The 19,031-nt window shown below is 46.4% G+C and overlaps 1 protein-coding gene across 50 annotated transcripts in view; it reads left to right on the plus strand.

Moving 5' to 3' along the window:
* The window catches only part of TANC1 (tetratricopeptide repeat, ankyrin repeat and coiled-coil containing 1), a 229,150-nt gene that overhangs the window by 173,465 nt on the left and 36,654 nt on the right, over window positions 1–19,031 (plus strand). For all 50 annotated transcript variants that reach the window (XM_070579917.1, XM_070579897.1, XM_070579905.1 and 47 more), the window contains 5 exons: window positions 2,200–2,431; window positions 3,830–3,996; window positions 5,876–6,483; window positions 13,001–13,109; window positions 14,280–14,402. In XM_070579917.1, the coding sequence (XP_070436018.1) occupies window positions 2,200–2,431; window positions 3,830–3,996; window positions 5,876–6,483; window positions 13,001–13,109; window positions 14,280–14,402 (1,239 nt within the window). The remainder of the gene's footprint in view (window positions 1–2,199; window positions 2,432–3,829; window positions 3,997–5,875; window positions 6,484–13,000; window positions 13,110–14,279; window positions 14,403–19,031) is intronic.

Raw genomic sequence — 19,031 nt, forward strand, 5'->3', positions numbered from 1 at the left:
CCTGCATCCTTCTGTCAGAGGTTTCTTGTGATGTTATAAAAGAGGCAGCTGACTTTCCTTTCCTAGAGTCATGGTTATCAAGGTCTTTCTGAAATTTTCCATCTGCTCAATATTCGTCACAGCTTCATAAGCCGCCCTCCTGCATAAGTTACACCTCTCACTCCTGGTGAGCCCCGTGGGTCTCCCTGGGCAGCCGTGGTGTGAGTTGGTAAAGCTGGAGAACCAGCAGAAGTGGGCAGCAATGAGGGGCATCTAGTAAGGAAACACCTCAGGGGTTGAGGTGGGTGCAGGGAGACTGAAATGAATGCCTCTCTGGCCCCGATCCCTGCTCCTGTCTTCTGCTTCCCAGATGAGGGCTGCTCCTCACCTGGCATGGGCAGCCCTGATGCCCTGACCACTGATTTGGGGCAGTCCTCTGGTCATGAACGTGTGATCTGACATGAGGGATGTAGTGCAGAATTCAGAGCCACTGCTGCTACCATGATTCTTCAGACCACTTTGTGACCTGCAGGTCACACACACATGATCACACACACACCTGAAGCAAAAGTGTTATAGGGCCTGCCCGGTGGCATAGTGGGTAAGTTTGCATGCTCTGCTTTGGCGGCCCAGGGTTCATGGATTCAGATCCCGCGCATGGACCTATATACCACTTATCAAGCCATGCTGTGGCAGCGTCCCACATACAAAGTGGAGGGAGATTGGCACAGATGTTAGCTCAAGGACAATCTTTCTCAAGCAAAAAGAGGAAGATGGACAACAGATGTTAGCTCAGGGCCAATTTTCCTCATCAAAACAAAAAAGTGTTATAGACTATACTTATTTTTACATCCTATAAAATTCACTTTGTTAAAAAAGAAAGCTCTTGTGGCTCCAAATTGACTTCATGAGCCACCGTTGGGTTGCCAGACTTCGTTTGTCAAACGCCGTGTTAGATAGACTGTGGTCCTGGCTGTCTTGTTGGTGGTTTTTACAAGCTCACGTGTCCTCACATGTTCCTGCTAATCTCTGTCCAGTTGACAATGGAAGAGCAGTCGGCTCTCCTCTGACTGTTGATGATAAATTTAATCTAAAACAGAAGTCACATGGTGGTTCCAAATTGGCCACATCTCTTCTGGCCAGTTGCTATTTAAGAGTCTGCAGACCTGGAATCTAATCCCAGGTCTTCCATGGACTCTCTGTGTCCCCGTGGCAAGGTGTTTCACCTGTGTGCCTGCTGCCCTTGTCTGTGAGCCGCTTGTGGTTCTCGTCCTCCTCGTGCCGGGGTGGCGTGGAGCCGAGGCAACTGAGTGGGACAGCAGGGACTCAAGTTCTTCAGAAAAACAGAAGGCACTTCACACGAATGTGTTTGACCTGTTTCAACTTGTTTACCTCATGATTCTATTCCTCCTTGCATCCTCATTTAGGGAAGTATCAGATTTTTCATTTATCTGCATCGTACCTCTCACTCACAGGAGAGTTCCGTATCTGGCGTTTTCCTTGGGGATCTCTTCAGTGAATAATCTGCTGCCACTTCAAATCCATCCCAACAAAGGGAACACTCCTCATCCTCTTGGTCCTTAGACAGGAACCTCTCTCCTCCTCAGGGTCCCTTCACATGATAGGCAGAAATGGGGTAATTTCTGATTTCGGTCCTTCAAACAGTGTTGCTGCTGAACTCCCCCACAGGGTCACTTGAGGCATGGGTGTGGGGAGGGGGCTTGAGCCACGCTGCCTGGAGGAGGAAGCTGCTGTGACTGTACAGGCCGGCTTTCATAGCCACCAACCTTATTACCTGTTTTTTGGGAGCAGGAAATGAGTTTCCCAAGGAGCTGCTGCTGTTTTTGAAAACAGAATTGTAGTGAAGATGGTACTTTGGATGTTGAGAACGTTGGGATTGCTTGGAATTGCTTTAAGCCAGGGTAGACTTCAGGTTTTATGAATGACTTTTATTAATTTATATTCAATATAGAATAACTTGTGCTGATCTTAGTGTCATCAAGATGGACTTATGGCTGCAATGAAAAATATGTCTAGAATTGGCAAAGCACGTGAAGGAAGGAACAAATGAATCAAGCTAAATCATGACTCCGTCTTAGGGAATAGAAGCACTGTATTTTGTTGTCTCAGCAAACGGGAGAATTGAGTCGCTGTTTTAGAGCGTGGAAGGAGCCGAGTGGAGAGGGTGAGGTGATGCTGACGGCTCTGCTTCCCCCGTAGGTCGTGGCCTACCACTACTGCCAGGCCGATAACACGTACACGTGCCTGGTGCCCGAGTTCGTGCACAGCATCGCGGCTCTGCTCTGCCGGTCCCATCAGCTGGCCGCCTACAGAGACCTGCTGATAAAGGAGCCCCAGCTACAAAGCATGCTGAGCCTCAGATCCTGTGTGCAGGACCCAGTGGCCGCCTTCAAGAGAGGAGTGCTGGAACCACTCACAAACCTGAGAAACGGTACCTGCGAGCAGCCGCCCGTGCCCCCTCTCTCATCAGTACTTTGCAGTCCCCGAGGCAGTCCTCAGAAGGAGGAGGGTCAGCTGGGCCCTGGGGTGGGAGTGAGGTGGGCCCAGAGAGAGGATGCGGTGAATCAGTGCACCCCTCATGCTCAGAACCATCTTCCCAAGGTCCCTCCTTGCCCCCTGAATGGTGTCATTTTATTTTATTTTTTATTTTTTGGAGGAAGATTAGCTCTGAGCTAACTGCTCCCAATCCTCCTCCTCTTGCTGAGGAAGACTGGCCCTGAGCTAACATCTGTGCCCATCTTCCTCTACTTTATATGTGGGACGCCTGCCATGGAATGGCTTGCCAATCGGTGCCGTGTCCACACCCGGGATCCGAACTGGCGAACCCTGGGCTGCTGAGAACTGGACCGTGCGCACTTAACCACTGGGCCGGCCCCAATGGTGTCGTTTTCAATGAAACATCTCTAACAAGAATTAACCCCATAGTTGAACATTTTCAAAGTAGCTAATTTGTAACTAGGTTATTTAGTGACTTACCCCCTGGAAACTGTTGCCTGCGTATTTTGCACTCTTATGTAGAGGAGGAATAAATTGATTATTTAGGGAATTTGCCAGCATATTTTTCAGGGCCTCTGCTCTGTTGAGTTGAACCTGAAGCCTGGAAGTTTCTGTTTAATTTTTTGCCCTTGAATATTCTACAAGGTAGGGGGCATCATCGATGATATACACCCTTTGGTTTTCCATCCTCCTCCTTGGCTCCTTACCTTTGAGCTGGTTTACCTGCCTATAGTGCTTCTGCCAGAAGGTGCTAGAGAGTAGGGGTTGAAACAGATATATCATCAGTTCTCAGTTCCCTGGGCAGAAAGTTGGCACTAATAAGTAGAAAACTCGATTCAGGCTCGTGGGAAAGAGCCCCGTTTTAGGATTCTGTAAAGTGGAGCTCTCCCCACAGCTGGCTGTGAGCCTTGGGCTGGATGCTTTGCCCTTTGGGGGTCCGTTCTCCTTTCCTGGAATCCACTGAGGGAGTTCTGCAGGGGAACCTAGACTCTTTTCCAGATTTCATCTCTGTATTGTTATCTTTGCTGTACTTACTCCACCGACAGCAGTTTACGAAGAGCTAACTGTATCATATACATGGGTGAGAGTCTGCAAATGTGTGTAATGCAATATGTTTCTGAAAACTGTTTTGTGAAAATTGGTTTTCTTTTGGCTCTGGTTTTCATTATAAATTTAATAGGAAATATGCTTCTGTGAAAACCATTTCTTCTGCCATATGTAAACCTTTTTAGTTTTTCCTAACGCTTTAAACAGTACGTTAAAATACACTGGGTGGTGCCATCTTATAGAAATGTATAATTTCTTAATTGAAAAAAACTATTTTATCCTTTAGAGCAGAAAATTCCTGAAGAAGAATACATTATTTTGATAGATGGCTTAAATGAAGCTGAGTTTCATAAACCTGATTATGGAGATACTCTTTCTTCATTTATTACCAAAATTATTTCGAAATTTCCTGCCTGGTTGAAGTTGATTGTGACTGTGAGAGCAAATTTTCAGGTAAAAAAGACTTCTCAAATCTCTTTCCAAGACCCCATACCCAAATTTTACAATGATTAATGCTAACAACTCAAACTGTTGCAAACCATTTAGCTGCTGAATTGAAAACTATATTAGGACTTTGAAATATTAGTCCTCAGGGCCCCAAATGAGCAAAACTTTGACCTTTTTACCCCATAAGATGTCAGGTAAGTTTCCTGTTAGTGTTGAACTGTACCTGTGCTTCTAAAATGGAAGTGTCTACCCCAGTTTCCCATAATTCATTGGGGGAACTGTTTGAGGTGTCTGCCTATCAGTCTGTGAGTTTAAAATTATTCCTCCTGCTGGTAGTTATTTGCATGAGTTTGCAGTAGGACTTTTATTATTATTATTATTAAAGGAAAAGGGAGAGATGAAGGAGAGAGATTTTTTTAAATTTAATTTTATTATTTATTTACTTATTTTTTGAGGAAGGTTAGCCCTGAGCTAACTACTGCCAGTCCTCCTCTTTTTGCTGAGGAAGACTGGCCCTGAGCTAACCTCCATGCCCATCTTCCTCTACTTTATATGTGGGACACCTGCCACAGCATGGCGTGCCAAGTGGTGCCATGTTCACACCCGGGATTCGAACCTGTGAACCCCAGGCCGCCGACAAGCAGAACATGCGAACTTAACGCGCTGCGCCACTGGGCCGGCCCCTGAAGGAGAAAGATTTTTAAGGCCTGAAAGAAGGTCTATTTTAACAATCTTCTCTCTACCCCTCTCCTTTTTCAGTAAAGGCATTAGACATTAGAGTTTGATTTTTACCCTATTATGATGATATTTATTTAAAAATAGCATTTGGCTTCTTTATAGACCTCAAACTTGATGTTTGTTTTTATGGACATTTGATTCATACACCTTTCCGTCATTTTTCACACAGTAAGCAGAATGTGCCCATCGATAGGGCTCAGGAACAGGAGTCCTGTGCTTTATGTACTAGCTGTGCATGTTCTCAGAGGTTCAGTTAGCACTGATGTGAAAGAGGGGGGGGGTAATTGTACTCAGCCTGCCTCCTATAATTACTACATTCAATGAGGACATGTGCTCACACACTTCAGAAATGATAGTGGGAAGTTAAAAAAAAAAAAAAAAAAGGGACACAACTCATCCGCTGTTAGGTGTCAGGATAGTGCTTATCTTTGGGATGGCAAAGGGACACGGGGCTTCTGGGAGCTGGTGATGTTCTGTGTCCAGCTGCTAGTTACACAGGTGTGTCTGACTTTGTGACAATTAATGACACTGTGCAGTTATGATTTGTGCACCTCTGTGTGTATGTTGTACTTCAATTTAAAAGTTTACTAAAGCCAACCACCGAAAAAGGTGATAGCGGGCTCCTTCAAAGTACGCAGTGTTATAACCGCAGGCCGTCCCTGGAGCATCGCCTGGGGGGCAGTTTCAGATTTCCAGCCCCAGTATCTGATACACAAAGAGGGATGCCTCTTATCTTGATGTCTGGCCAGGGTCTTAGAGGTACAGTGTTGATTTGTGTGCCCTTGTTATATAACCAGTTGCGTAATGTAAGGATTATGGGGATCAGGTCTCCTCAGGGTCTCACTACCCCTTTGCTGGGACAGCCAGGTCGTTGTCGTCTGCTGGGACTCCTCCATTGCGCTTGGCTCTGGGTCCTCCGGTGAGGGCTTTAGGAAAGCCTTTACTGATTTGATCTCGCATCAGGATTTCTTTCACATAAGCTTTTTATCTTCAATTTATCCTATTACATGTTTTAATACAAAACAATGAGTCCCTGTAATCCATGAAAATCCTCCTTGAAAGAAAACTAGTGAATCTGGTTTGAAATGCCGCTGACATAAAAAAGAAATCTCTGTGGAGGCACACCGTGGGTTTTGCTGTTTTGCAGGAAATCGTAAGCGCTCTGCCATTCGTCAAGCTTTCCTTAGATGACTTTCCCGACAACAAGGACATTCACAGCGACCTGCACGCTTATGTCCAGCACCGGGTCCGCAGCAGCCAGGACATCCTCAGCAACATTTCCCTCAACGGCAAGGCGGACGCTGCCCTCATCGGGAAAGTGAGCAGCCACCTGGTGCTCCGGAGCCTCGGCTCCTACCTGTACCTCAAACTCACCTTGGACCTTTTCCAGAGGGGACACTTGGTCATCAAAAGTGCCAGCTACAAGGTGGTGCCCGTGTCTCTGTCTGAGCTCTATCTGCTGCAGTGCAACATGAAGTTCATGACCCAGTCCGCCTTTGAGAGAGCACTTCCGATTTTAAACGTGGCCCTGGCGTCCCTCCACCCCATGACGGACGAGCAGATTTTCCAGGCTATTAATGCCGGCCACATACAAGGGGAGCAGAGCTGGGAAGACTTTCAGCAGAGGATGGATGCCCTCTCCTGCTTCCTCATTAAGAGGCGAGACAAAACTCGCATGTTCTGCCACCCGTCCTTCAGGGAGTGGCTTGTTTGGAGAGCAGATGGTGAAAACACGGCCTTCCTGTGTGAGCCCAGGTATGACAGGCCGCTTTCTGTCAGCTCTGTGCAGGGAGTCTTAATGCGTGATTGGGGAAGGGATTTCGAACTTAATTCATGTTTTTTAACGGAAAGGCAACACGGAATGAGTAATTCAGGAGGGGCAATGGAAAATTCTGTCTGCTACTAAACAGAAGCTTCCGTCATTTAATTGCTAGAATTTTAGGACTCCTCAGGACATTTGGATGAAAGAGAAGTTAGGCAACGCCTGGGTGATATTTCTTTGCTGTCTGTTCTCTTCTAGACCCCTGTCTGCTTTCACAGGGGTCACACGTGGGAAACTGATGTCAGCTCCAGAGACAGCAGGCTTCTCTAGAGGCTGTTCATGGCTCCAGGTCTTCCCTAGGGGCCTGTGGACTGTCTTGGACGCTCAGCACCACCACTGCCCACCACCTCTTTAGCATGTAGCATCTTGTCCCAGGGATCAGATGTGTCTTCGGCCCAGAGGGGAGCACAGTGCTCACGTCTCACCACCTCATTCTGTGTTTGTGGTTCAGCTTGGTGTAACCCACTGGGATTTGGGGTGAAGAGGAGAGAGGTTCAGATCTCAGATGCCCCATTTACGAGATGGTGGTAGGGCAGCTGCATCCAAGGAGTCGAAGGTTCCACTGAGGATTTGCAGCAGAGCTGGACCAGGATGCAGTTCTCCTCACTGCCCAGGGGCGAGGGGCAGTGAGCCTGCCTGTCGTGTGGCTTGGTGCTAGTCAGGGCGAGAGGTCGTGGAATTCGAGGGTGTGGGTGCTTTCAGGTTAGCGTATGTTCATGTCTCCCACTTCTGCCTGGCCCTGACCTTGGCCTGCACTGTTGCTATCCTGAATGGCTTCTGCTGTCCGTGAGTCAAAATTGCTCCCGACCCTGTAACAGGTCTGGCAGGCTGCTCAACGGTCCCCTTTGGGCTGGACTGGGCATTTGACCAGATGCTGGAGTCCACAAATGAGGAGGTGAATAAGCGCTGTGAGCCACACACTACCTTTCTCCCCGTGAACATTGACTTCACGTTCACCCAATAGGTCTAGCTGTTGTTTCATGTTGTGGAGAGTATTGTTTTCTTAGGTGACACTGGGCTAAAAATTTGTTATCTTTTCAACCTGGTTTGGGGCAATAAACTGTAACTCCCAGGTTATTTAGCCAGAACGTAATAAAGTGAAATGCGTGCTGTGACGTATTTAGCCAAATCAGATTATTTTCTGGGAAAAGTCAGATCATTTCCTAGGAAGATAGGCTGTAGTTGAGTTTGTAGAGACATGGAAACAAGTTGAAAGAATACAACAGGAGGATGTAGATCTCTTCCTGGGGTTTGAGGCAGAAGCAGTTGGACTGTAGGTACAGTTAAGCTTCGCTCCAGTTTGGGTGGTAGGTGGCATGAGGGTGATACAGCCTGGGGTGGAGCTGAGAGTGGGATGAGTAGCTGGTCACAGTCAGACACCTGAGCACTGGTGTGTTCCTACGGGTAGAACCAGGACTGAGGCAAGAGAGGCACTTAGGGTGCAAAGTGTAAGGAGGTGCCCCTTCTCAGGATTGTGCAAGTCAGCATTTACCCCAGACCACTATAATTCTTGAACCTCATTCAGCAGACAGACAATATATAGAACGATGTTGGAAGGACACTGCTGGATTCAGTTCAGCAAAAGTTTTTGTGGACCCACTATGTGCAGAGTACTGTGGCAGATACACAGATTCCTGGGACAAGGGCCCGGCTCTCCAGGGCTTCCCACACAGGAGGGCAGGTGAGGCAGGAAGTGACGGTGCTGGAAGGGAGCCCCCTGCATGTGGGACTTCAGGAAAGAGAGAGAAGCTTCCAGCTGGGGGAGACCATTGCTGGAAAATGTTTCACACACACAAGTACATTTGGATCAGGCCTAGAGAGATGGGTAGCATTTCTCTTCCCATCCCAATTAGTAGTTGTAATTTTGCCCCAATTATAGAGAAGAAGAAGAAAATCTAACACCCAGAGACAATGACACTTCACTTCTTATTTCTGCCTCTTTCCATGCATTTTAAATATTCTCCAAATCATCTTTTCTATATTAAAATTCTCATCATGCTTTTTTTGCTTAACACATCATGGACACTTTAGCAAGCTGTTTGGAAATCTCAGTAGTAAAGTGTCGTTTTTCAAGACCATGCAAACATCCTAGTAGGCAAATGGGAACGTACTTCACCGTGCCCTTGTTGTGGGGCCTGTAAGTTGTTCATGGGTTACTTATAACCATAAAAACCTATTGTGAATATCTTGGTGCCTTACAGGAAAACAGTAGAATAGAGTTTAAGCGAGGTCTGGATTAAAATCCTGTTTCCAGTGGTCCCTTATGTACTTCCTGTGCGCAAATCATTTTAATTCTCCAAGCTTAGTCTTCTTACCTGTAAAAGGAACGAAAGAATCTCTTCACTGTGTGACGGTGGCTGTTACAGGAGAGGGATCTGTTTCTCCCTCCCTCCACATTACCTAGACTTAAACATTCTTCACAGTTCTCAGTATTTGTTACATCTGTTATTTTTTCTGAAATAAATTGCAGACATCGTGACATTTTACCCTAAATAATTGATTATGCACCTCAAAAAAAGAGGACATTTTCATACTTAACCACAATACCATTACCACACCTAAAATATTAATAATTCATCAATATCGTCACACATTTAGCTGTACTCAAATTTCTCCCCTTCCTTCCTTTTTTTTAGTATGTTTGAATCAAGGTCCAGATAAGATCCACAAAATTCATTTTATTGTGTCTCTTTTATCCTGTAGATTCCCTCTTCTTTCTCTTTTTGTTTTTCCTTACAATTATTTGTTTAAAAAGAGCAAGTGGGTAGTTTGTCCTGTATAGTTTTCTATAATCTGAATTTTGCTGTGTGCATTCTCATGGTGGTTTTTAATATGTTTATCTATCACCTCTATTTCTTATAAATTGTTAGTTAAATCTACTGCCTTGGTCAGATTTTATTTTATTTTTAAAATTTTTTTGAAAGGATATTTAATAGGTGGTAGTGAGTACTTTCATCAGGGAGACACCTAACGTCTTAATGTCTCTCTCTGATATTCGGAGCCATTGATGATTTCTTCTGGATCCATCGATTCTGTTTTTTTTTTGATCCACCGATTCTTTATGGTTGCCCCAAACTTTTTAAATCTAAAATAGTCTCCCATCTGCTTTCTTTTCCACAAGTCTTTGACTTGAGGACTGACTGGATAGGGTTTTAATAGATGGAACAAGGCTACTGCAGACAGGAGGAGCTGTGTAAGGCATAGCAGCAGGATGAGCAGGCTGTGTTCTGGCAAAAACAAATGTAATTTGGCTGGAGCTTTTGTCATGGAACAGAGGAGTGGAAAGAGCTAACAGAAGGATGTGCTAGAGAGTGTGGCCTTTTATAACAGTCATCACTGGAGAACCTGTGAAGGTTCTAGAGTGTGGAGGGTCTACATGGACAGAATGTTGGAGGGTGCGGAGCCTGGGGACTACTGTAACAGACAGGAGTGGGAACTTGGCGGACCTGGCTTGGGGACACAGTGGGGTAGAGACAGGCCTTGCTGACATGAGATAAACGGGCATGGCTTGGCCTTGTGGGCAGACTCAAGAAAAGGAGGTGCCATAGATGACATCAAGGTGTTAAGCCTCAGAAACTTCGGCATAGCATTGTTCTTTTAGAAAGGGTACTGAAAGGCAGGAGGTGTTGAGTGGGTTTTGCAGAGCAAGAGCTGGCTTTTGTTTTCAGCAGTTTGAGTTGCAGGGTTGGTGGAACCCCTAGCTGGACAGGTTCTGATGGCAGGTGGGATGTGAAGGCTGGAGGACAAGTTGGAGTTGAAGCCTTGGCATGATTGCTGCGAGGGGATGGTGGGACTTGGTGAGGAAGTGTAGTGAGAGGAAAAGGAGCACTGGACTTCTGGGACATAGAGAAGGACTTCCGGGAAGGAGGTTAGGGCTGTAAGTGCTGCCGAGAGGGAAAGGAAGATGAGGATTAAGAGGAAGCCATTGGCTTCCCGGTCCAGGAGGAGGGTCCTGGATCCTAAGGAGATTCCTTCCATTAGGTTGTGAGGAATGAAAGGGGAGAGAGCCAACACCCTGCGTTGGGAAGTGGAAGGGCTGAAAGGTTTGTGGTTGAGTGTGGGGAAGGCATTTGTTTTGGTTTTTAATACCACAGGAGAATGGACATCATTGAGACAGTGTGGGGAAACATAATCCATAAAGAAGGAGAAATTGGACATGCAGGAGGGTAAGGGGAGGGAATGTGGGCATCTTGCCTCCTCTGTACTCCCAACGAGTCTGTTCATGGCACCATTCTGGCTGAATTTCATCTTGTTTATTGATGAGATCTTTACTGATTTTGTTTACTTGTTCGCTGAGAGCACCTCAAGGGAAGCACCTTGCATTCTTCCTTGTGGAATTCCCATTATCGAGGAATGTTAATGAACAAATGAGTGAATGATAAATCATGTTACACATATTGGGTAGATTTCAATTCAAATCTCTGCTCAGTCATTTACCAGCCATTTGATCTTGGGCAGATCACTTAACCTGTCCAGCCTCTGTTTCCTCATGTAAACAAACTGGGAATCATAATACTTAGTGATTGACAAGACTATGCAGATTAGAGAAATAATTCAGTCAAGCTTCTGCACCTGACATATAGTAAAAACTTGATGTGTACTATAAGCTTTGGGAAGTGAACAGACTTATGAGTGTGGGTAGACTTAGAAGGGGGCTTGTGATTCTGACCAGGAGGGAAGGAAGGAGAAGTAGATGGGCCGTAGAGGAGCACAGGTATCTATTGATTGATTGCATGGTGAATTGTCTCCTCAGAGAGGTGGGAAGCCATGTGCTTAGCTCAGAGCGCTAGAAACCTTTGGCCCAGCCACTGAGGATGTATGGTCATCACCTGATAAGGGCCAGCCATGGTACTTACCATAGTGTGTCTTTGTTGCGGACACAGTTGGCATGGCCACGGAGCTTGGCAGACTGGGAGACCAAGGATGGCTTAGCCTGTGGTTAGGAGAGTGCCTTTGACTGGAGTGATGTCAGCCAGGTTGAACCCTGGGACCAACCCATGAACAGGGACTAGGGAGAGGGCGTGGAGGCCTGGAGCACTGGAAGGTGGCAGAGAGTGGTTTCCATGGGAGGAAGGGAGCAGGAGAGGTGGGAATGTGGGACGCTACCATCTGAGAGGGGAAACCCAAGCTTGAGGTCTGGGAGGTGGAGCGTGTGCAAGGCCGCACAGGGTATACACTCATGCGAGAGCTCCAGACCCTTACGAGACATTGGATGGAACACTCAGTGGCAACATTGCCTTAAAAGCCATGCCTTCCCTTGTATAAAAAGCAATCTCTTGGTCTCCACCTGCCTTGATTTCCTCACCTCTAGCATGGTTTATAACCTATTTGAGAAAGAGGCATGCATCTGTATTGATAAAAACTGTTTAAATGATGTATGCTTTCAGTCATCTTTAGAAGAATGCATTTTTTCATAATATTTATGAAACACCTCTTCCTCCACAACTACCTGCTTTTCCCCAACAAGATAGCAGCTCAAAGTTGTCAAGTTGATAAAAATAGAAATAATTCACATCGTGCAGAAATCACTGCTATTGGAGTAAGCAACCCTTAGCATCTTTTCCAAACAAATTGGCTCAGACAAAGGCATAGAGTCCACAGGAGACAGAATGAGTCCTATAGACATGGAGGGGAAAGTGGGTAGCATGGCTCCTTCATGAAAGAGTTAGTGGGGATTCATTGGTGGTGTCAGTTGAATGCCCACTATGTGCCCAGACATAGCAAGCCCACTCATACATCTTAGCTTACCTTTGTGTTCCATCCAGGCCTAGAATTCTGGGTGCTTCTGATTGTGAGCTGTTGCAATGATCAAGGCTTTTTTTCCCATCCCATTGTAAGGTCTTGCCCCTTGCCCTAGGTCTGTCCCCAATGGTGATTATCCTGAGGGGAGGCCTGAACACCAGATGCAGTGATAGTTCTGCTCCATCTGTTCATTTTTACATCCATTCATCCATCCATCCATCCATCCAAGAAATACATATTTGAGTTTTACTAAGTGTGGACATTTGTTAGGTATTGTGACTATAGCTGTGACTTAGACAAGACCCTTAGAGTTTACATTTGGTAATGGAGTTACCAAAACTTGGAGTTACTCCAAGACCCTCATGGAGTTTATATTTTTGTGACAGACATAAATCAACAAATAAGGTGATGAGAGAGTGATGCATCATGAACAGAGAGGGGGTGGTTCCAAAGGTAAAGACCTGCCCTGTGCTAGGGCTTCTCTCTGGGTCACTCCACAGAGAGAGAGGAGAATTCCAAAAAAAAGTCCTTTAAGTGACTTGAAGAATAAACAGCATTGGCCATCTTTTGTAAAGAGGCAGGTTTTCACCCATTTTGAAGCACCAGGAGAACAGTTCTGGGGTCACGTGGCAATGTACACACCCGAGGGCCTATGGTGTGGTGAAATAAGGGGTCTTTTATTATAAGAGTCTTTGTTTCTTGTCCTAGGAATGGGCACGCTCTCCTGGCGTTCATGTTTTCTCGACAAGAGGGCAAGCTGAACCGCCAGCAGACCATGGAGCTTGGCCATCACATCCTGAAGGCGCACATTTTCAAGGTGAGACAACCACTGTGAGCAAGGGTTTCACTGTTGTCATTTTGACGTTTTACTTTTAAAGATGTTCGACAGCTTTCTCAGCTCTCAGAGCCCTCCGTGAGCCCGTTCCAAAATCAACCCCATCTTTCCCCTCTGAAAATTACCATTGTTCTGACGTAGATTCACTCCAGCGTGTATCTAAATGCTACACTTGAGTTTTACGTTTTCCCCCTTTAAATCTCTTTTAAATTTCTTTTCCCCGAAAGGTTCCACTTCATTCCCTTTTGTTTCATTGTTATTTCTTTGTCGAAGGACCTGAGTTACTTGACTGATAGAGTTTTGTACCAGCTGGATTTTCTGATTATATCCTTATTATTTTTTTTTTTTAAAGATTTTTATTTTTCCTTTTTCTTTTTCTCCCCAAAGCCCCCCGGTACATAGTTGTGCATTTTTAGTTGTGGGTCCTTCTCATTGTGGCATGTGGAATGCCACCTCAGCATGGCTTGATGAGCAGCGCCATGTCCATGCCCAGGATTTGAACCGGCGAAACCCTGGGCTGCCGAAGCAGAGCATATGAACTTAACCACTCGGCCACGGGGCTGGGCCAGCCCGTATATCCTTATTTCTTGTGGTCTAGTTCAACATGTTCCTTCTTCCTCTGGGTTTCCTATCATTTGGTAGTTGTATCTAGAGGCTTAATCAGATTTAGATTTGATTTTTTTTTCAGGGTGTCACGGTTACTTTCTAGGTATACTTAGAGTTTAAACTCTGTGTTACTCTATATGATGTTTCTTGCATCAAGAGGCCCAGCATTTGTGCTTGTTTCTCTTGGGGTGATGCCATCAGCCACTACTGGTTTCTGCCTGGACTCATTCATTCATTAGAGGTTGCAGAATGGTGATCATCTATCATTTATTCTTCCTTTAATTTACTGGAGAACTTCTATAAAGAGAAACTTTCTCCTCATTTGTCATCTCTTTCCCCAGGCGTACAGTTGGTTCGTGTAGCAAAAGCAGGCTAATTCTGGACCCTTGGTTTTAGGGAGGGAAGGCTCACAGGTCCAGGCATTTGCAGCACAGCTCTCTCCAGGCGTTAGTGCGGACCTGCACCCTCCGAGGCACACCCACATTCAGGCTGATGCTCTAGTGGGAAAGGAGATGCTGAGGCCAGTTTGTCTCTGATTGCTTCCAGGGCCTCAGTAAGAAGACGGGCATCTCTTCAAGCCATCTCCAAGCCCTGTGGATCGGGTACAGCACTGAGGGGCTGTCTGCCGCCCTCGCCTCTCTCAGGAATCTCTACACTCCCAACGTGAAGGTAAGCAACCCCTCTGCACAGCTCTGCAGAGCTCCCGGCCCCGGCGCCGGCTGCTGTTCCTCCAGCCGTCCTACCCACCCTCCCCCTGCACTGGGTGGTGGCCAGAGTGGGTGGAGGAGCTTCTAATGATGCTTTTTCCCTGCGGTAAATCACTCAAGCTTGAATGCTCTATTACCTGTTTTCTTCTAGAAGTTTACCTTTTGCCTGGTTAGGAAGATGCGGGTGGGCAGGGCTGCTATGTGAGTGCTTGGTGAGTGTTTCAGAGTAGATGTGATAAGGAAGCAATTCACAAAGGAAGCCAAAGGTCAAGGGAGATTTCCAGGGAAAATTGATTTTTAAAGTGTCCTGCGTTTCTAATCTGGACTATCTCTTGATGGTTCGTAGGAAATTAAGCATTGATGAGTGACACAAAGAGATGGGTACACAAAGGAAAACTATTACTAAAGGTTTCGTGTACACACGTGTTTGTGACCATGGGAAGCGTATCAGGGTCGGCCCGCTGCTGAACCAAGAGCTCCCTCTCCCTTCGTCATGTCTGTCATGTCACAGTATTCTGCTGAGGTTTTTCTTAGGATAGATTTTCTCCCTTCATTTAATGCAGTTTAAGAATCAAACACACAGAGGCCAAGTACCTGGTTAAGGCAACAAAGAAGGGTTAACTCCCACCAAGAGTGTTGGAGTCACGGGTTTACATTATAGCCGCTTACAACCATCTTTTCCAATGCAAAATAAGATGAGATCACAAATGTCTTAGCATTTTGGATTCCTCACCAGCTTGACGTATCTGCTAGACTCCAGACCTTTCAGCCCAAGGCCCTGACATGCCCAGCTGCCTGCAGAAACTCGGAGGTCCTCCCCTTCAATCACCTCCATGAAAACAGTCATACATGTTCCCTCGTTAGTAGCACAAGGGTGGCCCAACATGGTCATGCAGCAAAGGACAAGCGAAGCCTTGGAAGGGTCCAGGCGTCTGTCTTCCACTTCTCCTCACTTTGAGTCATCAGACCCACCTGGGAAGGGGCCCACATGCCCCAGGGATGGCACTACAGGGGACATTCCTGGAGGGCTTCTGTGCCTCTCCTCCCCTTCTGTCCACACATGGTCCCATCCCCCATACCTGTACCTCGGGTGTGTGTCTGGGGGTCTGGGCCTTGCAGAGCACTTCCCCGTGTCTGGTAGATGTGTGCTCTCGCCCTCTTTTCCCTCCCCGGCCTTCCTGGTGTATTTAGAGGGGAGAGTGTAACGATGCTGACTGAGGAGCCTAGCTGTCAGGAAGGATCCAGCAGTGTTCTGAGTCCGGCATGACCCTCCCAGAGCCCTGCTGCCCAGTGCAGGGCCTTGGTGTGGATTAGAGAAAGACCACCGCCCCATGTGGATGTAAACAGGGTCTTTGCAGAAAGTGCCACCTCAAGCTGGCGGACTCAGTCCCCTGTTAGGGTTCCAGGCTTAATGGGCAGGGGGCACATTGGGTTTCAGCCTGACTTGCCCCTCAGCCAGACACCTGGGAGCAGAGTCCACCTGGAGAACAGCTCACAGGACCCCAGTGCTCTGCCCGCTGCTTTGCGTGGTTTCACTCCCTTGAGTCCCGACTGAGCCCCACGTGCGAGTTTTATAGGGTGGAGGCACAGGGAGGCTGGTTTTGTGGGGCTGCCGTTGGAGGGCAGCTCTTCCTTTCTAGCTGGAGTTACTCCAAAAGAAAGGTGAGAGCCCGGCTAAGTTTAGGCTTCACGTAATGAAGAGGTCCTATGGAGAATTTTTGTTTTACTTAAATTTTGAAGAAATTAGAGTTGAGGTAGCTGTAATGACATTGTTTCATCTTCCACTTCAGCTAAAAGTATATCTTCTGGCTTCTGCATAATTATTAAAATTCTATAATGATGGCAAGGATGAAAAAAATAAGAATAAAAATGGCAATATCTATTTACACTACTTTAATGAATTATGGGCACAGAAGCTCTTCTTTGAACGTGGAGAAAAGTAATGGGAAACATCATATTCTGTTGAATATGAGGTTTTCAGACAGTAAATTAAAAGGTACAGCTTTTATGTGTGAGCTTGACTCTCCTGGGATTGTGGACTTTCCTCTTTAACATACTTGAAATTTTAAGAGGAATTCATCTTTACTTTGTTTTCTAGAACTCCAGTGTCACCCACATCTACACTCTCCCCAAAATTATATAACTTGGTTACAGAATTTTAAGGCTTTCCATTATCCTTCAGTTTCTTTTATCTTTCAAGGAAAAAAAACGGGTTTTCACAGAATCTTGAACAAATTACAGTAATTTAAAATTATGCATGCAATTAAGGAACTTTTTTTAGAGAGTATTAAATGTTGTCATACAGGAATGGATGTCATTTTGAGCAATAATTGCAGTTTGCCACTTTGGTAAATTAAAGTGACTTGCTCCAGAATGATTGCTTGGTGGATGGATTTTAATTTCAGTGGCATGCCAGCGATTTCTAACAATGCAGTCTCCTGTTAGCAGGCCAAGGTCATGCCAGCCCCAGCCCTGGCTGGCCCATTGGGGTCCTTGCCCCCAGGGTCTCCAGGCTCCCATCCAGCTGATTCTTTTGTTCACACTGTCCCATCAGACTGGCTGCCAGCCATGGGCTTCTCAAGGCTGTAGACTCAGGAGAATTCAGATTTTGATTCTTCTCTCAGTGGAAGGGAGGGAGGGGAGCAGACTGGAGTTAGGTGTGGACTTGGGCCTAACTTCCCTTGCCAGAGGGATCCGGTCACATTCTGCATCACAGTTGGACATACACATTTTAAACCGGTTGTGTTGATGCAAACCTCCAATATGCTGATTGAGAAAACTGAGATTCTCACCTCACAACCATGCTGGCCTCTTCTGTTCCTCGTGACCATGTCACTTGGCCTACCGCCTAACCCCCTTTTCTATTTTTTTTTTTAAATTAAATCCAAAAGTTTATAGATGATAGTGCCACTTCCAGATGTTATCCAGGGAGAGCTCCTGTGGTGGTGATGATGGGAAATTTCCCATGCACTTGGGAAAAAATCTGTAGGATGGACCATTTAAACCCCATCCTTGAAGGCAGAGTGACCTTAGCTGGGACCGCGGCTCCCGCTGCGCTGCTCTGTGACAGTAATGAGTTTTGTGCCCAGAGCTAACCCGTGCCTCACTCCCTCTGAGCCTCAGATTTCTGACCTGTAAGATGGAGGTAACAAAAGAGCCTGTCTCCCAGAGTGATGGGAAACCTGCTCCGGATGTTGAAGCTCTTGGAAAAACACTTGGCATGTGTTACATGGTCAAGTGAGTTATTTTTATTAGTGCTTCACCTACTTTCTGGAAACGGGAATTCTTCTGTAGGCACCTGAGAACTTGTGGATGTGCCCGTTGGCAGTTGTTAAGAGCAGCTGCCTTCCATGGGGCTTGGGTGGGTCCAGGTGACTCTCTTGTGCCCTCGAATAAGCATGAGGTTTCCCTGCTGCTCTGTGTTGGTGAATGGCCAGGGGGGCTGAACCTTCAGGTCGCTGGGTGCCTGGGGCAGAGCACCCTCCAGTGCCTTCCAGGGGTCAGGGACCTGGATTCTTGCCCCTTCTGAAGATTCCATGATAGGTGGTTATAACAGTAGCAAATATTTATTTAGCATCGACAGGATGCTGAGGGCTGTCCTGAGTGCTTTGTATGCGTGTGTATGTGTGTGTCACATTCATTTTTAATCTTGCAACAACCCAACGAAGTGAAATTGTTAGCTCCATCTTTCAGACGAGGGAACTGAGGCTGAGGGCAGTTGGTAGCTTGCCCCAAATCACACAGCTGGCAGGGTTCCTGGCACTGAGCAGCCCATGCTCCACAGGTGCATTTATCACCTGATGTGTTTATAGTCCTGGCTGCCAGCTAGAATCACCCGGGAGCGCTCCATACCCCAGCCAAGTCAGAGTCTCCCAGGCGGGGCTCGGGCACTGGAAACATTCAAGCTCCCAGGTGGTTTCAGTGTAGAGCGCGGTTCAGAACCATGGGCTAGAGGAAGATCCAGGAGCTGATTGGGGGTTAAACGTTAAAAATACCCACAGCATTACACCAACAAAGGAAACGTTTTTCCCAAGAAGTAGATGAAGTGTGAAGTGATGACAGCCATCTTTAGGTAAAGCTCTACCCCTAAGTACATACCTTCTAGATAAAGTCGTCTAAGGTATTCAGCAAGAAAGAACTGAAAGTACACCTTCTGACATTGTTAGCACAGAGTACCTGTCGGGTGGAATGGGGTGGCATACTACTATTTTCTTAGGAGGCACCTGAAAGAACAGAGCGGTTGAGTAATTTTTAAAAATCACACAGCAAGTTAGTTAAGGAGGGATTGAGAACTCAGACTACTTAATCCCTCATCTTTTTCTCTTAGGCTCATGGATTTCAAGAGAGGATAGGATTGATGGGAGAGACGGTAACTGGCTGTCAAGGTCACCCAGGGCATTTACAAACTATTCCTGACTGTCCTGTGGTGACCAGAGTCTGATGTGCCCCTCAGTGGTGTTATGTGTGTTTTGAAAAAGCTGCTAAGGTTCTTTTGTACTCCTCTCACTAAGAACCAATTTCCTAGGCATCCATAAAGTCCCCAAGTATTTCACCAGCGTTACCCTATTCTTTCCATTCTAAGTTGTTGCTC

The sequence above is a fragment of the Equus przewalskii genome, chromosome 17 (assembly GCF_037783145.1).
Source record: "Equus przewalskii isolate Varuska chromosome 17, EquPr2, whole genome shotgun sequence".
NCBI classification, from domain to species: domain Eukaryota; kingdom Metazoa; phylum Chordata; class Mammalia; order Perissodactyla; family Equidae; genus Equus; species Equus przewalskii.